This window comes from Neomonachus schauinslandi, chromosome 11 (assembly GCF_002201575.2).
Source record: "Neomonachus schauinslandi chromosome 11, ASM220157v2, whole genome shotgun sequence".
Classification (NCBI taxonomy): Eukaryota; Metazoa; Chordata; class Mammalia; order Carnivora; family Phocidae; genus Neomonachus; species Neomonachus schauinslandi.
In genome coordinates, this window is record NC_058413.1 from 27,936,713 (window position 1) to 27,957,904 (window position 21,192).

Here is a 21,192-nt window from a genome sequence, read left to right on the forward strand (position 1 = left end):
TATATATATATATATATATATATATATATATATATATATATATATATTTAAGATTTTATTTATTTATTTGACAGAGAGAGGCACAGCGAGAGAGGGAACACAAGCAGGGGGAGTGGGAGAGGGAGAAGCAGGCTTCCCGCCTAGCAGGGAGCCCGATGCGGGGCTCGATCCCAGGACCCTGAGATCATGACCTGAGCCGAAGGCAGACGCTTAACGACTGAGCCATCCAGGCACCCCCAGGTATATTTTTTTCTTTCCTGTGAATCAAACATTTCTCCAAACAGTCCTGGTTCCTTCAAATGAAGAATGGTGTTTAGATCTGATCACTAGATATACTGATTGCTATTTTCCCATCCAAGAGTTTAAGGCATTTTCTTTTATTTCCTTCTTATACTTTTATAATTCCATTTATTATATTTAATCTTTAAATATAATTTGATGTGAGATATGAGGTAAGGATTTCATAATTATATTATTTCCAAGTGATTAAGTGATTAAGCTTTCCTCTCTTATTTGAAATATCTCCCCATTATAAAAATGATGTTTGGGGTGCTTGGATAGCTCAGTCAGTTAAGTGGCCAACTCTTTACTTTGGCTCAGATCATGATCTCAGGTTCCTGAGATCCAGCCCTGTGTCGTGCTTGTGTTCAGTGCAGAGTCTGCTTGTCCCTCTTCCCTTCCCTACCCCTCTTCCCGCTTGCACACACATGCTCTCTCTCTCTCAAATAAAATCTTTTTAAAAAATTTAAAAAATGGTATTTGTTCATCATAAAAATTCAAATACATAAAACATACAAAGAGTAGGAAAAAACCCAAAATCCATTACCCAGAGGTGAACATTGTTAACAGTATGATGAACATCCTCTCATACATCTCTGCACCAGCCCTTCCTTTTCTTACTGAGAGAAACTAATGTGGGATTTTAAGAAGTATGCTGTTAAAAATGGTTTTCATTTTAAAGAATATTACAAGAACTATGTATATATTTGTTTACTTTTGGCATTTCTTTCACATCCTTTTAAATACTACACATACTGTGAATCTCTTAAATGGTCTAAGAAGGAAATTTAGTTGGAGTCTTGTGAACTTCTTTGACCACATATCATTAAGGTTTTGGAACCTAAATTAACACCTCCTGAATTAGTGTTAGAAAAGAATTTAGAATCAGCTATATAAAATGTTACGTAAACAGGATTATACTATGTATCCCATTACTATAATCTGCTCTTTTCACTTCCTTATATCTTGGATGCTAAGCCCAGTATCCATTTAAGTCTCATGCAAAAAAAACTGCTGCAGAGCCTACCTGCTACAGCCAATGCTGCAGTCTTTGCAACTAGAATCAGTCACAGACCTTAATAAAAGACATTGTGCCCACCATCCTCCAAAGGATATTTCCCTTGGAAGCTAATGGGCACTCAATCCTAAATAAATAAAGCTGCAGCTTAGACTACTTTCCTCAATATTTGAAAGATGTGATTGGTATCCTTTTTGTTTTCCAATGTTACTTTCAAACCACTCCTCCTCCTCCACTTTCTGGCAAAATGAAACAAACAAAATTCATGTTTTCTTACGTCTAACCAATCCCAATCATTCCCTTTTTAAGCCGCTGTCTTTATCAAGCTCCTGGACATTTTCCTCTATCAGTTGAAGACACTGTACCTGGTCTACAGTCCTAATTCAAACATCTTATTCTCAACCAAGACTTCTGATCTTGGTAATTGCTTTGTCCAATTACCCCCACTATTAAGGCTAGTAACTCCACCACCAGTCCACTAAGCCTTCTCTCTCACCACATGTATCAACAGAAGTTGTCTTCAGTTCATTTTCTTAGCCCTAGTTTGTGTCCATCATTTGTTTACTATGTTTAATACCTTAAACTCCTTCTGTCGCCTGAACCTCTCAAAACTTGAATCCTGCCTGCACCAGGAATCTTAGCAGAGATGCAAGAAAGTAACACAAACTAACAGACTGTTAAATATTTGATACTTCTTTAGTAGGTGTATTCTTCTAGTCCATGAAACAACCATTTTAAACCCTTCCCATTTAACCCAAACTCCTAAGAGGTAACTGTTCCTCAGCAGATGACCCTGCCTATTATTCACTAAGTAAAGAGAAGATCTCAGTCCACAACTTCAACACTACTCAAGACCCTGCCTCCAGCTTACTCAAGACCCTGCCTCCAGCTTTACAAACCTATTTGTTTGCATCTACACTGTTGTCTCCTACCTTTCCCTCCTTCCCCCAGTGGAGGAAATGTTATTATATCTTAGTGGCCAATTCTTGGCCTTGAGTGGCTTAGGAATTCTGCCAAATTGTTTAGTAATTTGCCTAATGTCATACAGCTAGAAACCACTATTTCCTCTTCCAATCTCCATCCATTTCTCTCTACTGAATTTTTCTTATTCATACTAAAACAGAACAGCAAAAACTTCTTGCTTTCCAAACCTTTTCCACTTACTGCTTTTTTTCTGCCTCCTCATGAACAAATTTCTTAAAATAATGATATGACCTCTACCTTTCTCTCTCAACTTACCTTTCTTATAGCTCTTTCTATTATTCTTTTTACCAACATGGTCTTTCAGGTCCTTGAACACACTAAGTCTTTCCTTTCTTAGCACACTGGCTGCTCCCTGCAGAATTATTTCTTGGCTACTGCCCTTTGTAGAATGGTCTTCTTATCTTCAGGTCTCAGCTCAAATGCTTCCTCTTCAGAGGCCAATCCTGAACAACTCAAAGCATATCCTCCTATCCCCATATACTTGTGGAAATGTTCTTTTTCTTTGTATTACTTATCACAACTCTTAACGACATATATATTTATTTGACTTTAAAAAATTGTGTGCTTTCTCACTAGACTAAAAACACTACACATGGTCAAGGATAACAGCTGTTTTGTTTACTACAATAAACCTAGAGTTTAGCATTATGCTAGGCTCATAAAAGGTGCTCAGGTTCATAGAAGGTGTTCATGTCAGATAATGTGTTCCTTATAGGATCTCTGTTAGAATGTGGGTTTATTATTCTGGATGTTGCTATAGAAGAGTTTTTTTTTTTTTTTCTTAAAGATTTTTATTTTTAAGTAATCTCTGTATCCAATATGGGGCCCAAACCCACAACCCCAAGATCATGAGTCATGTGTTCTACTGACTGAGGGAGCCTGGTGTCCGTAAAATGTGGATTTATTTTTCTGAATGAAATTGGAAGTAATTGGAGTGTTTGAGCCAGAGTAGTGATAAGAGCTAAGTTTTGTTGTAAAACTAACTAACAAGATAAGGCAAGTCACATATAGCTACTTACATTTAAGTTAATTAAATTAAAATAAAATAACTCTTCTTTGAATGTTTGGTAGAATTCACCTGTGAAGCCACCTGGTCCTGGACTTTTGTTGGTTGGGAGTTGTTTGATTTCTGACTCAATTTCTTTGCTGGTTATGGGTCTGTTCAGGTTTTCTATTTCTTCCTGTTTCAGTTTTGGTAGTTTGATATGAATTTATCCATTTCTTCCAGTTTGTCTGATTTGTTGGCATATACTTTTTCATAATATTCTCTTATAATTCTTTGTATTTATGTGGTGCTGGTTATTTCTCCTCTCTCATTTGTGATTTTATTTATTTGGGTCCATTCTCTTTTCTTTTTGGTAAGTCTGGCTAGGGGTTTATCAAATTTATTAATTTTTTCAAAGAACCAACTCCTGGTTTCATTGATCTGTTTTACTGTCTTTTGTTTTTTAGTTTCTGTATCATTTATTTCTGCTCTGATTGTTTTTGTTAAGATTTTATTTATTTATTTGAGAGAGAGAGAGGGCACAAGCAGGGGGAGGGGCAAAGGGAGAGGGAGAAGCAGGCTCCCCGCTGAGCAGAGAGCTTGATGTGGGGCTCGATTCCAGGACCCTGAGATCATGATCTGAGCCGAAGGCCAATGCTTAACTGACTGAGTCATGCAGATGCCTCTATTTCTGCTCTGATCTTTATTATTTCCTTCCTTCTGCTGGTTTTAGGGTTCATTTGTTGTTGTTGTTGTTGTTTTTCTAGCTCCTTTATGTGTCAGATTAGGTTGTTTATTTGAAATTTTTCTTGCTTCTTGAGGTAGGCCTGTGTTGCTATAGACTTCCCTCGTAGGACTGCTTTTGCTACATCCCAAAGGTTTTAGACTGTTGTGTTTTCATTTTCATTTATTTCCATTATTTTTTTCAAGTAATTTTATTTTATTTTATTATGTTATATTAATCACCATACATTACATCATTAGTTTTTGATGTAGTGTTCCATGATTCATTGTTTGTGTATAACACCCAGTGCTCCATTCAGTACGTGCCCTCTTTAATACCCATCACCAGGCTAACCCATCCTGCCACCCCCTCCCCTCTAGAACCCTCAGTTTATTTCTCAGAGTCCATAGTCTCTCATGGTTCGTCTCCCCCTCCGATTTCCACCCCCTTCGTTTTTCCCTTCCTGCTATTTTCTTCTTCTTCTTTTTTAAACATAGAGGTACAGGTCTGTGATTCAACAGTCTTACACAGTTCATTATTTTTTAATTTATTCTTTGATTTCCTGGTTGACCCATTCATTGTTCAGTAGTATGTTGTTTAACCTCCATGTATTTGTGGTCTTTCCAATTTTTTTCTTGTGGTTGACTTCTAGTTTCATAGCATTGTGGTCAGAAAAGATGCATGGTATGACTTCAGACTTTTTGTATTTGTTGAGGCCTGATTTGTGACTGAATATGTGATCTATTCTGGAGAATGTCCCATGTGCACTTGAAAAGAATGTGCATTCTGCTGCTTTAGGATGGAATGCTCTGAATATATCTGTTATGTCCATCTGGTCCAGTGTATCATTCAAAGCCATTGTTTCCTTGTTTGTTTTCTGTTTAGATGATGTGTCCATTGATATGAGTGGGTGTTAAAGTCCCCTACTATTATTGTATTATTATCAATTAGTTCCTTTAATGTTTGTTTTATATATTTGGGTGCTCCCATGTTGGGTACACAAATACTCACAATTGTTGTATCTTCTTGTTGGATTATCCCCTTTATGATTATATAATACCCTTGTCTCTTTTTACAGTCTTCGTTTAAAAAGTCTAGTTTGTCTGATGTAAGTATTGCTACTATGGCTTTCTTTTGACATCTATCTGCATGACAAATGTTTCTTCACCCCTGCACTTTCAATCTGCAGTATCTTTAGGTCCAAAATGAGTCTCCTGTAGGCAGCATATAGATGGGTCTTGTTTTTTCATCCATCATGACACCCTATATCTTTTGATTGGAGTCATTAGTCCATTTGCATTCAAAGTATTATTGATAGATATGTATTTATTACCATTTTATTTCTTGTTTTGTTGTTGTTTCTAAAGATTTTCTCTGATACCTATTTTTCTCAAACTATTCCAAAAAAAGAAAAGGGAAGAAAACCTACAAATTCATTCTATGAGGCCAGCATTACCCTGACAAAACCAGATAAAGACTCCACTAAAAAAGAGAACTACAGGTCAATATCCCTGATGAACATGGATACAAAAATTCTTTTTTTTTTTTTTTAAAGATTTTATTTATTTGACACAGAGAGAGATAGCGAGAGCAGGAACACAAGCAGGGGGAGTGGGAGAGGGAGAAGCAGGCTTCCTGCCAAGCAGGGAGCCCGATGTGGGACTCGATCCCAGGACCCTGGGATCATGACCTGAGCCGAAGGCAGACGCTTAACGACTGAGCCACCCAGGCGCCCGGATACAAAAATTCTTAATAAAATACTAGCAAACAGAATTCAACAATATATTTAAAAAATCATTCGCCACAATCAAGTGGGATTAATTTCTGGATTGCAAGGGTGGTTCAATATTCACAAATCAAAGTGATACACCACATTAATAAAAGAAAAGAACCATATAATCATTTCAATAGATGCAGATAAAGCATTTGACAAAGTACAGCATCCATCCATGATAAAAACCCTCAGCAAAGTAGGTTTAGAGGGAATATACCTCAACATAATAAAGGCCATGTATGAAAAACCCACAGCTAGTATCATCCTCAATGGGGAAAAAACTCTACAATCAGGGATGTCTACTCTCACCATTGTTATTTAACATGGTACTGGAAGTCCTAGCCACAGTAATCAGATCACAAAAAGAAATAAAAGGCATCCAAGTCAGCAAGGAAGAAGTCAAACTGTCACTATTTGCAGAACATGATACTCTATACACAAAACCCCCAAAATACTCCACCAAAAAACTGCTAGAACTGATACACAAATTCATTAAAGTCACAGGATACAAAATCAATGTACAGAAATCTGTTGCATTTCTATACATCAATAATGACGCAGCAGAAAGAGAAATTAAGGAATCAACCCCATTTACAATTGTACCCAAAACAGTAAGATACCTAGGAATAAACCTAACCAAAGAGATGAAAGACCTGTACTCTCTGAAAACTACAAAACACTGATGAAAGAAATTGAAGATGGCAAAAAGAAATGGAAAGACATTCCTTGCTCATGTATTGGAAGAACAAATATTGTTAAAATGTCTATATTACCCAAAGCAATCTACACATTTAATGCAATCCGTATCAAAATACCAAGACCATTTTTCACAGAGCTAGAATAAATAATCCTAAAATTTGTATGGAACCACAAAAGACCCAGAATAGCCAAAGTGACCTTGAAAAAGCAAAGCAAAGCTGGAGGCATCATATTTCCAGACTCAAGTTATATTACAAAGCCGTAGTGATCAAAACAGTAGGGTACTGGCACAAAAAAGAGACACAAGGGTCAATGGAACAGAACAGAAAACGCAGAAATAAACCCACAATTACATGGTTAATTAATCTTCGACAAAGCAGGAAAGAATATGCAATGGGAAAAAGACCATCTCTTCCACAAATTATGTTGGGAAAATTAGACAACAACATGCAAAACAATGAAACTGGACCACTTTCTTACACAAACACAAAAAAATTCAAAATGGATGAAAGACCTAAATGTGAGACCTGAAACCATAAATGCCTAGAGGAGAACACAGGCAGTAACTTCTTTGATGTTGCCCATAGCAACTTCTCACTAGATATGTCTCCTGAGGTAAGGGAAACAAAAGCAAAAATAAACTACTGGGACTTCATCAAAATAAAAAGCTTCTGCACAGTGAAGGAAACAATCAAGAAAACTAAAAGGCAACCTACAGAATGGGAGAAGATACTTGCAAATGACATATTTGATAAAGGGTTAGTATTCAAAATCTATAAAGAACTTCTAAAACTCAACAGCCAAAACCTAAATAATCCAATTAAGAAATGGGCAGAAGACATGAACACACATCTCTAAAGAAGACATATATATGGCCAACAGACACATGAAAAGATGCTCAACATAATCATCAGAGAAATACAAATCAAAACTACAATGAGATATCACCTTACACCTGTCAGAATGGCTAAAATCAACAACACAAGAAACAAGAGGTGTTGGTGAGGATGTGGAGAAAGGGGAACCCTCTTACACTGTTGGTGGGAATGCAAACTGGTGCAGCCACTCTGCAACACAGTATGGAGGTTCCTCAAAAAGTTAAAAATAGAACTACCCCATGATCCAGCAATTGCACTTCTATTTACCCAAAGAATATAAAAATACTAATCAAAGGGATATATGCACCCTGATGTTTATAACAGCATTATCTACGATAGCCAAATTATAGAAACAGCCCAAGTGTCCATCAACTGATGAATGGATAAAGAAGATATGGTATGTATATATATACATATATATATATTCATCAAATAAATCAATAGAATACACACACACGCACATACACACACACAATGGAATAGTATTCAGCAACAAAAAAGAATAAAATCTTGCCATGTGCACCAACGTGGATGGAGCTAGAGAATATTATTCTAAGCAAAATAAGTCAGAGAAAGATAAATACCATATGATTTCACTCATATGTGGAATTTAAGAAACAAAACAAATGAGCAAAGGGAGAAAAAGAGAGAGAGAGCGGCGAACCAAGAAATAGACTTTTAACTACGGAGAACAAATGATAGTTACCAGAGGGGAGGTGGGTGGGGGGATGGGTTAAATATGTCATAGGGATGAAGGAGTGTACTTGCTGTGATGAGCACTGGGTGTTATATGGAAGTGTACAATCACTATATTATACGCCTGAAACTAATATTACACTGTATGTTAACTAATTGATATTTAAATAAAAACTTAAAAAAATAAAAATTTCAGGAGTTGCTGATGGGTTGGATGAAGGGAGTGAGAGAGAGGAGTCAAAGGTCTAAGATTACTTTATTGAAGGAAGAATAAAATTTGGAAGGATTAATTACAATGTTGCATTAATAAGAGAAAGTATGTCTCGGGGACAATGACTGGGACTAGGAATGTAGGAATCAGGCAGGAAATAATAAAACAAATGCATACCAATGAAGATAGCATGCCAGGATGAGCAACTAATTTCTGTATACCCAAAGGCCCCCTTGGAGGACAGAAAAAGAAGAAAGGCAAACACGTAAGCAAGTAATTTCTTTTCATCGGTTAAAATGAGGTTTAGGATTAATAGTTCTCTCTCAAAATTTTTAGATATTTTCTTTTTAGTTTAATCATATCACTAGCAGACAGGCCAGTGGGTAAAATCTCTCCTCACATTTACATCTTGCCTTGCACTCAGCTCCAAGATTTGTATTACTATATCATTCACTTTTAATCCTCTTAGTAAAGTAGTTTAGCATACTCCTGTTCCGAACCTTTGGTCTTACCTAGAAGTTCTCTTGCAAAATTCCTTTCTCATGAGTTTCTACTTGTAGCTTCTAAATATACTATGGCTGCTTCTCAAATAAGAGATCTGTATTTTCGAAATAAAATATACTCTTGGGGTGCCTGGGTGGTTCAGCCGTTGGGCGACTGCCTTCAGCTCAGGTAGTGATCCCAGGGTCCTGGATCGAGCCCCACATCGGGCTCCCTGCTCAGCGGGAACCCTGCTTCTCCCTCTCTCACTCCCCCTGCTTGTGTTCCCTCTCTCGCTATCTCTCTCTCTGTGTCAAATAAATAAATAAAATCTTAAAAAAAAAGAAATAAAATATACTCTTACATGACTATGTTTTACTTATTAGTTTTATCCCACTAAATCTTTGAACTACGAACAAGGCTATAGTTAATCTGAGTTATTACTATACTTTGTGTATTGATTCATTAGTTCATCAACTGTCAACTCAACACCTGTGTCCTAGATTCATGAATAAAGAGATGAAGATAGCATAAACCCCTTTCCTCAAGGATTTCCACTGCTTGAGAGGGAAGATAAAAATGTAGACAAGACAAATAATTATAGTGTAATGTGCTAAATGTTCTGACAGTATGAACAAAAGTAAGTAGGAATGTATGCAGGGTCATAACTATAATTTGTCTAGGAAAATATTACAGAAGGCTTATACAGATGTTCCATTTAAGTGGTAAACAGACTTGGCAAAATAAGAAAAAGGAATGACTTCTAAAATCTTAAGTAAAATTCTTATCCTCTTTCTGTTGGTTTTCTCCTAGAAATTCTCCTAAAAAGATAACTGGTTCTTTCAGAATTCAGTTCATTCAACGTAATTAATACAAAACTTTTAGTTAGAAACTATTAACCATATTTTAGGATATCCATGTAAAAATAAAATCTTTTATTTCAAAGAAACATATCAAAACAAATCATTCTATTTACTACCAACTGTATGTAAACTCAATATTCAAGATCTGTTCTATTAAAAAAAGTAACATTTTACAATATAGTGGGTATATCAATTGGCTTCGGCTCCTATAACAAAATGCCAGACTGAGTGGCTTAAACAACAGGAATTAATTTTGTCAACGTTCAGGGGGCTAGAAGTCTAAGATTAAGGTGCTAGCAGGTTTGGTATCTCGTGAGAACTCTCCTGTAGGTTACAGATGGCCCACTTTGTTGCTGTGTGGCTCACATGGCCTTTCATGTACATGTGCTCAAGGAAAGAGGAGCTGGATAGCGTCCCTTCTTTTTAAGAACACCAAACCTATAAGACCCAGGTCCTACTCTCATGACCTCATCCAACTCTAATTACCCCCCAAAGGCCTAATTTCCAAATATCATCACATTGGGCTTCAACATATAAATTTGGGGCAGGGGAGAGTGGCTGGCAGAACCATAAACATTCAGTTTGTAATAGTAGGGTAAGCAGTATGTTAGATTTGTTAATAAATAAGAAAGCTGAGATACTATCCCTACCCTGAAGATCCGCATTATCTTCCTGAGGAAAAGAGAATTGTCCTTGCATACCTGTTAGCAAAGCTTAGTTCAAAACAATGCCAATTAAAAAAATCTTAGATTACGGAATTATTCTCAAAATCATTTTTCTTATCACTGTTCTGTGACTCAGATTATCTGATTTATGACAATGAAATATTAAAACCATCTGGTAATATTAGAGTGATACTTCTCAGGTTTTTATAGCCAGGCTTTAATTTGAAAGTTTAAATTATATGTATGAACATTTTCTATAGGCATACCTGCCAATAATTTTAAATTAGTTAATTCAAATTTTAAATGACCTTCAGTTTTTCTTACCATAAAAAAACTTTATGTTTCAACAGTGCCTTTAGAATATGTGAAATTATATATTATATCCTCACATATGATAGTGGGACACAGCTATATCCTCCAGTCTTAATTACAGGAAAAGTACAGACAACTGTAAAGCTTAGCTTTATTGTTTTATAAATGAACCAGTAAAGTTCATTTTAGTGAAATGAGCACATGCTTTTCATAAATTAAATCTCACATGGTAAGTACTCATTTTCAAAATTAATTTAATTATATGTTTAAAGTTTAATTACATTTAATTAAGCATTTAAGTTTTATATGAAATAAATGAATTATCAGTTAACTGCTATGAAATGAAATATTGCCTTGATAATTAAAATCTATAAATTTTCCTATTCTGTGCAAAACCGCTAGTTCTCAAAAAACACTCCGAAAAAAAAAACAACACATATTTTAAAGACTATAGGACTATATTCTCACGGCTGCTCAAGGTGTAGTTTTTCCTGGCACCTGGCTTCACATGCTGTCCATTTACTACAATAGCAAATGGAGGCAGCCTGGCCCAGAATAAAAAGCAGAGGTTCTGAAGACTTGGGCTTGGGTCAGAGACTTAGTCACTAACAGCCTGAAAGAATGGGAAAGCTACTTAACATCTCTGACATCAAGCTCCTAAAAAATGGGGATAATATTACTTACTTTTCAGGGTTGTGGGAGGATTAGATGAAATATCCTATGGTCAAATGCCTGGAACGGTGCCTGACATGGAACAGGTATTCTTAACAAATGTTAATTCCCTCCTTCTTTTAGTTGCTGAATGAACGAACAAAACCCTTGTACTTTGGGGCTTAAAAAAGTTTTATTCTTTTTTTTTTAAACATTATTTTTTTTTTAAGATTTTATTTATTTATTTGGCAGAGAGAGAGAGCACAAGTAGGCAGAGTGGCAGGCAAAGGGAGAGGGAGAAGCAGGCTCCCCACTGAGCAAGGAGCCCAATGTGGGGCTCGATCCCAAGACCCCGGGACCACAACCTGAGCCAAAGGCAGATGCTTAACCAACTGAGCCACCCGGGTGCCCCTAAATATGTTTTATTCTTAAAATATTTTATTAATTACAAAAGTAACACCACATTTTTTGTTTACTTACATTATACTTAATGGACATTTTACATTTTTTTTATTTCCTTAAGTACTCCATGAATGGAGGCAATATAGCATTATAGCGAACACAGAATTTTGAGTCAGAAAGAACTGACTTTGAATTTGGGTTCCACCATTTACTACTTGAGAAATCAAGGAGAAGTTATTTCCCAAGCCATAAAAGTATATGTATGTCTGGTTTAGTGAATGGCAAAAATTAATACTATTGATATATTGATTATAGTATAATCAATATAATCATTCAAACTTCACAAAATATTAGTGATGTAGGTAGGACAAATGGTATCCCCTAGCCCAATTTTTCACTGAAGGATATTTATTTTCACTGAATTTAAGGGAATTTCCCAAGGTTAACAGTAGGATGGACTCAGTCAGAACTCAGATTTCTTTATTTCTTTATCAGTGCTCTTTCCTTCATAACATAGGAAGGTAAAAGCAAAGGACAGCAATGTGTCTTGAAGCAGTAAAGCAAAAAGAAAGGGATCTGATTTAGGTTAATCCTGGTTCTATCACTTAATAGTTGAGCCTCAAATAAATAACTTCTGTGAATTTCAGTATCTTCTTCTGGAAAATGGGAATACATACTTTGTTAAGGTTCATACAAGGATTGCACCAGGTAACAAATGTAATACATAGTGGAGTGACCGACACACACAGAAGGCATTCATTAATGGTTGCTATTAACACTAAGACATCAAAGCACCACTTTTGGTAAGTCTCAAGCCACAGAATGGAGAAACCATAATGAAGTGAAGATTTTTTATTTTTTGAAAGAGATTTAATAACAATAAATAGGATAGTCTTCACTAAATTCTCAAGTAATATTCCTGGAAAGAGACTCTAGATTTGTAAGTCATTTCAGTTCACAACTTCCTGTATTAAATCTCCACGTAATAACTCATCTCACTGAAAATAATGGTTTTACAACATGAAAGAAAAGAAAGGCAACAACCTATTTCATGGATTACTTTCCTTGATTCAACTGCAGTAAGAATTGAAATTACATATTCTGAACACTTTATAAATTATTCAATGTCAAGTACTGTAATTTACAGAGTTTTACCTTAATGAAGTTAGTAGCACTATAAGCATGTGTTGGCTTAATATTTAAAACTCTTCATTGTAAACTCAAAAAAAACCCCTAAATTCTTTTAAGGCAACCTAAAAAAATACAGATTGCTGTATTTACAGAATAACTAGAAATAGAAAGCCTTAATAAATAAAATATTGGAAAACATACACTTTCTGTTTATTTCTGAAATAACACTTATTGAAAAACAGCAGTACTTTATACCATTTTCACTGCTATTATTATCAGTAAGTAGTATTTAGATATCTATCTGCATTTAGGGCTAAAAGACCCTGATTTAAAAACTATTCCACATTTTCTTGAAAATAAAAACAGCAGGGATTATATTTTTGGTATCCAGACTTTTCAAACTGCAAATTAAGAATAACAGCACATCCAACAGTTATAGGACTGGAAAAAGAAAACCACATATAAAGAAATAATATGAAACATATGCACAATTAAGGTTACATATTATATAGAAAACATTGATTATTAGGATATGTACCTTTGGTTATGCATTCTTTCAAAGAATGAGGTAAAAATGCATTCTGTTAACCTGTGAAATCAGAATTAATTCATTAACTTACCATGGTTCTATATTAAGAGTTGAAGATAATTTTTCTGGAAAAAAAAATCCATGCCATTTTGAAGCCTCAATTAGTTCTTGTGGCATCCTTTTTGATGCATCATAATAGTGACCAAATCTTGAAGAAGATACTGGTCCAGACTGTTAAGAAAAGCCATATTGGTTGTTAAAAAATTACTGTTTTTTTTTTTAAACTACAGTGTATTTGAACTACATTCAGCAAAATACTGATATATTTGTGCATTTTAATGCTGACAGGAAGAGCTTATATACACGGACTTATTAAATTTCAAAGAAGCATACAACAACTTTTATTATTTTAAATGATAACTTAGAAATCAACCTTTTCCTCTCTCATGTTTCTTGGCTGCTAGTGGTTCCCTAAATTTGATAAGAATTCAAACACCTCTTTGCTTTTTTTACTGTATACCTTCCTAAGTTAAAAAAATTTAATATTTGTGTCTTAAGTATTTTTTAAAGGTTCCAGGTTTAAATGACAAATTAAATATGGAATTGCTAAGAACTAATGAAAACTTAAGCCAATGAAACCATTGGTGAGGGGCCCAAAAGAAACTAGCTATTTAAATATATTAAACTGAGCATCATTTAAAAATTAAATTCTCACAAGACAGTGTATATATATATACAAAATTTCTTACAAATTTAAAATTAAACTTATAGTATAAAATGTATTGGGGTACTCCTGTTGGGAACAAGGCACGTGCTAAAGAGGGAGAATGTATACAAACTACATTAGATAAATCAGAAACCTGACATAATCATTAGTTCATTGATACTTCCTCTTTTGTGCTATTATCAATTTCTCCAACAAATTATCTTTCTCATAAGAAACTCTAGTTAAACTATTGATGCGGAATTTACTTACACAGGATAGTAAAGGCCTAGTAATAGAACATTCTCATTATATTGCTTTGAATAGACTCTGTGCTGATTCAACATACTAGAAATATATATACACCTCTGTCCAAAGTTGAACTACTGACAGATTCCACCTGGTAATAGTTTCTAATAGTTTCTAATCTAAATTTACATAATTTTCACTGTCCTGAATACTACAAAACAAATTTCAGAACATTCAACAAAACAGATAATCTGCAGATAACCTGCAGAAACTGAAGAACTTTATGGAGTGAGTTCTTTATTTTACTAAGTAACTGACAACTTTGTAATTTAGATAAACCGAGATTTCCTTGGCACTAGATATTTGCATTTTAAGACTTAAAGGATTAATATTCTTAAACTGGATGCCTATCAACATAAAATTATACAGTAACATTGAATAAAAAAATTTAAGTCTAATAGAAACATTATTCTCAAATTCAGAGTCTGTGGGTTTGGCATTTATTTTCTAAGTAAAATGACTGTTCACCCCTCCATAAGATACAGTTTATTTTCATTAACGAAAGAGACCTATCAATCAGCTCAACCTAATGTATTCAATACAATATACATACAAGTATGGTTCCTAAAACATGATTTATCTATTTACCATGGCAGTATTAACAAATAAATTATGAGACATTAAAGTACGTTTCTTAAAAATAGGGTAAAGTTTTTAAATGTAAAGTTATTAGTATAAAGCAATTTAAACAAGGTCTGTTCTTTGGCCTATAATCTATTCTTTATCCGGATTATAGTTCAGAATGTTTTTACTGCAATCTCTGCTAGAGCTCATCTTTTTATTGTGTAAGTCCAAGCCCCCTTAATGTTTTAGAAAGGCCTTGACTAACTGAACTTTGATCTGATGTCTTCATTGAGAAAAACACCAGGTTGCCCATTTCAGATGCAAATCCTCCTAAGGCCCAATAGAATTTAGTAAAGACAAGCAAAAAAGAAGAAACAAGAAGTTTCCAGGATCCTCTTTGAGAATCCTGGGGCACACTGGTGTCCTTAATCCACACTGCTCCATGGATTAAGGTAGGTGATAACCTTTCCTGATTCAAAAGAATAAGCAGAGTGCCTACAAACTGGGTGGAGACTAGGATTTGGTAATAATAAAACACCATGCAATAAAAGCTTGGTCTATGTCAGAAGCCTCTGAAAAGGCCTCAATGTACCACATTCCCAGGCCTAGTAGGGAAGCTTGCAAAAGCCTACCTGAATCAAATAAGCATGAATAATCTATTTTAGCAGACTGGCCATGGGGAGAGAGAAAGAAAGAGAGACTTTTCGCTTCTTTTAAGTTTGAGTTAATAAATTTATTAGTGCACTGAAGGTTCTTGAAGTCTTGAGCACTCAGAGAAATATGCTAAATTGCCAAGAAGCAAAGTATGCTTTTTAAGTTGCCGTCTCTATTAATGTTTCTAATTATAATATTAATGTGATAGAAATCTCAGATTTGGGATGAATCAAGGCAGAAAATTGATTTCATGCTGTGACAGTTTACATATAGAACACAAATAATTCATTAAAATGTAAGAATAAATTCGGAAGCTTTTCTTATTACAATTAAGTTATTAATTTTTTTTAGAAATTAAGATTAAATATGGCAACTAAAATCTTCACCAGGTAGACAATACAAATTTTATTAATGTTGAAAAGCTTAATCCTTCAATAAAAATGAAAATGGAAAAATAAATATACCCTTACAGGAAAAACAATTTTGTAAGGTTTTTTTTCTACCCCAAACACAAAGCATTAAAATATAATCAGATTTTTAAAAATCCTGTGAAATCTTTTGAGGCTTAGAATTATAAAACAAAGACTTCAAATATTTCCTCTGAAAAAAGATAACTAAATGCTTTAAGTCTGATAATACTCTATGAAAAAACTGTCAACTCCACAAAAGACACATTAAAAAAATCAAAATATCATCAATAACTAGTCGGTTTTACTCAGTTTGATAAGAACATGTTGCTTTAGTTTTACATTAAAAAACTTCTGTTTCACAGTCACAGACTAACCTTTACCTTTGTCAACTGTGGAACAGAGAATAATGGAATGGTTCAGTTAAAATTTACTATGATAAGGAAAAATTAATTCTGATTGGAGGCCAGAAAGAGCACAGAACAATAAAACAATACCATCTCTACCTTCAGTATGTTAGAAAGAAACAAAACTTTCAGACAAAAGCTGCACCACAAATAAACAGTCTAAATTTTCTTATTATTGTTATCATTTCTTGTTTCTCAGTACGGCATAACAGAAGCAAAAACCCAAATGGTTAACTAACCACTTTGAGGCTCAGTTTAACCACCAATAATAACTATTTTGTTAGGCTGTTGTGAAAATCTAATGCAATACTGGCAATGAATATTCTGTAATTGTAAAGCACTACATAAATGGTATTAATTATTATTGTATCATGATTCACTAGAGAATCAGAAGATCTATCACTATCCTTTGTAATTACACTACCTCATTCGAAAAATGGTATTTGTTGTCACCTGCAATATGCACACATCAATCAGAAGGACTACTGTGGCTGAACCACTAAGACAGAAAGCCAAAGTGTAATGAGGATTTAATATAATAAAGTTCTAATACACTACCATGAAGTGCTGGAGCCATTGTAGGCTTTAGTAATAGAACTATACACAATATTGAAGAAATCAGGTCTCAGAATATGTTGTAAGCTACCAATTGTTGGGGTGAAAAGGGAATAGGATTTGATGATTGGATAGGGAAAAAAAGAGCAGACCCACCTAAGAGAGAAAATCAAAATCACAGGCCAAGGGAAGGGGGCCTTTGTAAAACAACACACCTCTCTAACTAGAAGCAGCACTGCATTGTACTTTACTGAACTACTCTTAGTTCATACTCTTGTTTGCATTCCCTAAGTGGGAATGTGACTACACTCTTGGGAACTGGTAGCAACTTATAGTAAAAGGTATTTCTGATAAATGACATAGCTAGTTTTGGACTACTTGTTTAATCTTTACTCATAACAGTTTTAACTATATTTTGTCCCAGGTAGAACACAGAAAACCCAGGGTTTTGTTGTTTTTAAACTAATAATGGCAAAGTAAAATCTGGATTTATAAAGTAGATGATAGCTGAAGTCTATCAGTCTTGACAAATCCTCATATATAAAATTTCTGTGACATGCAAATATACATGCTGGTGACATTTCAAAGAAAAGCAAAGAAGTCAGAAGATTCTATTTTGTAAACTTGACAGAGCTCACTTATAAATACTAATAAACTTAAGTTTGACCACTGACGGTAAATTCAAAATAAGCTATTATTTTATTTGTATTAATTAATGCAACTTAACTCAGTTTTGCATTTAATTCACATACTATATAATTCATTCACTCATATATTCAACAAATAACTACTGAGCAGCCACTATATGCCAGTAAAACAAGATATTCAAAATCCCTTTCTTTCATTGAGCTTGCAGCCTAGTAGGAGGAGATAGATGATATCTGGTAGGTGACGATAAGTGCCCTGAAGAAAAATAAGACAGTGAAAGGAGATGAGAGGGACAGAGTGGGTTTATTTTTTTGTAGAGAGTGAGAAAAGAATACATTCCTGATTAAGTGATATTTTAGCGGAGAACTCAAGAAAATGGGAGAGTAAGTCATCTGGGAAAGATCATTGTAAGAAGAGCATGGGGTTTATGTGTTAATATGTGGCCACTGAGAAACTTACTTCCATAGAGAAAATCAAAACAAGTGCAGGCACACCATACTCTAGAAAGAAGAGTGGAATAAGGACTATTCACTTATATGTAAAGGGGCCAGGAATAGCACTCGTAATTATAATATATAAAGAAACAATCTAAGAAACAAAGATATATATATATATAAGATAAATATAAGAAACAAAGTTTGCCCCAACTTTAAATAGATTTTGTAACAAGCAGTAAAAAATAAAAGGCTTAAAGTTTCAGTTATTTGAATCTTCATTGACAATTTCACCTGAAGAATGTTAGTGACCAGTGAGGAAACTAAAACATAGCTGAGATTAGAGTGAAAATAAAGTAAATGCAAGATGCAAGTGATTTATATAACCTACAACTAGACTGGCATATTGTCTCTACAAGAAAGCTAAATTTAACTTAGAACTTCTGTTCATTATTGACTCTTTCAGAACATACCAGTAGAAAAATTAGAATATGTCACTCTTTACAAAAGAGTCACCATTAAGTCAGGAATTTAAATGAAACTGCCAGCTCAAAGACATGAATGAAGTTCTTTGCCATTAGGGTTCTCAAGTACTAGTCCAACATTCCTTGTCTGCTTTAATCTCTATCACTCTACTCACATTTTCCTAAGCAGAATAACTCCATTTATTCTGGCCTCATACCCAGTTCTCAATCACATCCAAGCTAGGCTATGCCTGCAACATCTGACTACACAGAGCTTCCCTCTATTTTTTAATACACATGTAATGATATTCTACTGTACACATATACTGTAATTTACTTAACCAAGTGCTTCCTGATGGACATTCACTTTATTTCTAATCTTTTGTTCTTAAAAATATGCTATATAAATAGATCATATATTCATTTTACATATGATTAAATATATTCATGATGTAAATTCCCAAAAGGATCAAAGGGTATGTGCTTTTTGTAATTGTGAAGGATACTACCAAAACACCCTCCACAGAAATTGTACGTATTTACATTTCCACCAGCAAAGTATGAAAGTACTAGTTTCCCCACACCCTTGCTAATTTAGTGTCTCACCAGACATTTTAGGTTTTTGACAACCTGTAAGAGAAAACTGGCAGGTCAGTGCATTTTTTTAAAAAAATATTTTATTTATTTATTTGACAGAGAGAGAGAGGGAGACCCAAGCAGGGGGAGCGGAAGAGGGAGAAGCTCCCTGCTCAGCAGGGAGCCCAATGTGGGGCTCGATCCCAGGACCCTGAGACCATGATCTGAGCTGAAGACAGACGCTTAACCGATTGAGCCACCCAGGCGCCCCTGTCAGTGTAGTTTTAATTTGCATTTCTCTTATTGTAACTGAAATTGGGCATGTGTGTTTGTATGTTTAAGGGCCATCTAAATTTCCTTTACATATTTCCACCCATTTTAAAAATTGGATTGGTAGACCATTCTTTATTCATTTTAGAAGTTCTTTGTATATAAGGAAATTTTATTCCTTATTCTATCAGTTGCAAATATCCTTGCTTCAGTCTGTAGTTTGTTCAGTCATTTAAATCATGCTTAAAAATCTTATTATTCAAATAGCTTTCCCATCTAAATTAGAACAATTTATCACTGCTTAATATGTACCTATCATACCACAGTTTATACTTAATAAACAGGTGACACTCAGTATTTGCAGATTGTATAAGTGTATAAATACATTTATCACACACCAAATATTTATTATTGGGCATTTATATAGATGTTGGAGATATGAGAGAAAATAAAACAGGCTCTCTGCCCTCATAGAGAATTCTGTCTGATGAAGAAAAGAGTTATAGCAACAATTACCTATAAAATAATGTTAGAAGTACTTTAAAATACATGAAGTGCTAGGGACACAAAAATAAACTAGATAATTATGTATGAAAAGCTGTCAGAGTGGTAATATTTGCACTTGGAGAAGGCTGAACTGGTGAATAAGAACGTGAAAAGCATTACCAGCAGAAATATAAGCAATTTACAAGGAGCAACTCTCATAGGATGGGTGGATATAGTATTTTATACTCACACAGGAGGAGACTAAAAAGTAGGCTCGGATTAGGTTGTATAGATCTTATATACAATCTCAAGAAGTTTGTATTTCATATTGCAGGCTTATAATTACAAATAGGTTTCATCTCACATACTAACTCTCACATATTAGCTGGTAGTGACCTCCCAGAATATTGCAGAGAATTCTAAGGCATTGTCTAGGCTTGGCAGAAGGGTTCTATGATTGACAGTCGGCCATGCATTTAGGAGGAGGCAGTGGAAACAATATACCAAATTAGGCATTTACAGTTAAGGAGTGTTACAAACATATCTGTCCTTGGGGAAGGTAACAGTGATGTCACTGTAGAAGACGGAAGGGTAGGCTATGGGTATTGTGTCTTATTCAGATTAGAATTTCTCTCTTTTCTACCAGTATGATGTCTGGTAGTCATTAAAGTGTTCTGAAAAATGAATAAGTAAACAATCAAATAAAGGAGCTAATAAATGAACAGAGCCTTCTCCAGGAGCAAAGTTCATAAGCTTTAGTGGGCAGATTTACTGACATTTGTTTTCTCAGAAATTTTCCCTTCACTTCTTGTCTCTTAGTATATCCTGGACAGATGAGGTTATCAGATAGCTGAGTTTGAAAATATAATGATAGCAAATGTATAGGAATAAAAACAGTAATTCCAAAGAACTACCACTTAGGCTGATTATTTATAGGTAACCAAGCTGGATAGAAATAGCTTAATGAGTTCACTTTTTCTGGCTTGCAACCTTAGAATAAAAGATTCTCTATGGAAATTATGGAAGAAGTGAAATCTATTTTGGTAATTAAAAAATTTGCCATAATTTTATTTTTTAAGAAATGTCATCTTGATAAAATACAAATAAAATATCAAGTTATTTCAGTAAGAAAATACATATTGTAGTGCATTTTAAAAGTAACAGGTATATCATAAAAGATTCTATAAAATGAAAACAAATACATTTGCAAATTTTAGAAATAATTTATATGTTGACTTGCCTCTATCTTGGGTAGTAACTGGTAACGCCAAGCTATTTTCATCTTAATGTTAGAGTCTGGTGTTTGATGATTACATACATCTTCATCAAAGTCTTTTTTATAATTATCATCAAGTAATGGTGCAGGAAGTTCCTAAGAAAACAGAATGACACATTATTGAACATCTTTGATTAAAAAATGCGACAATTTTCTTA

The 21,192-nt window shown here is 34.3% G+C and overlaps 1 protein-coding gene across 2 annotated transcripts in view; it reads right to left on the reverse strand.

Annotated features, from left to right (window-relative positions):
- ELP4 (elongator acetyltransferase complex subunit 4) overlaps nt 1–21,192 on the reverse strand; it is a 250,305-nt gene that overhangs the window by 161,211 nt on the left and 67,902 nt on the right. Inside the window, exons 4-5 of one of the 2 annotated variants that reach the window (XM_044919304.1) lie at nt 21,001–21,130; nt 13,373–13,517 (exon numbers count right to left, since the gene is read on the reverse strand). In XM_044919304.1, the coding sequence (XP_044775239.1) occupies nt 13,373–13,517; nt 21,001–21,130 (275 nt within the window). Of the gene's footprint in view, nt 1–13,372; nt 13,518–20,998; nt 21,131–21,192 lie in introns of both variants that reach the window. The other variant, XM_021684719.1, reaches the window with a different exon arrangement.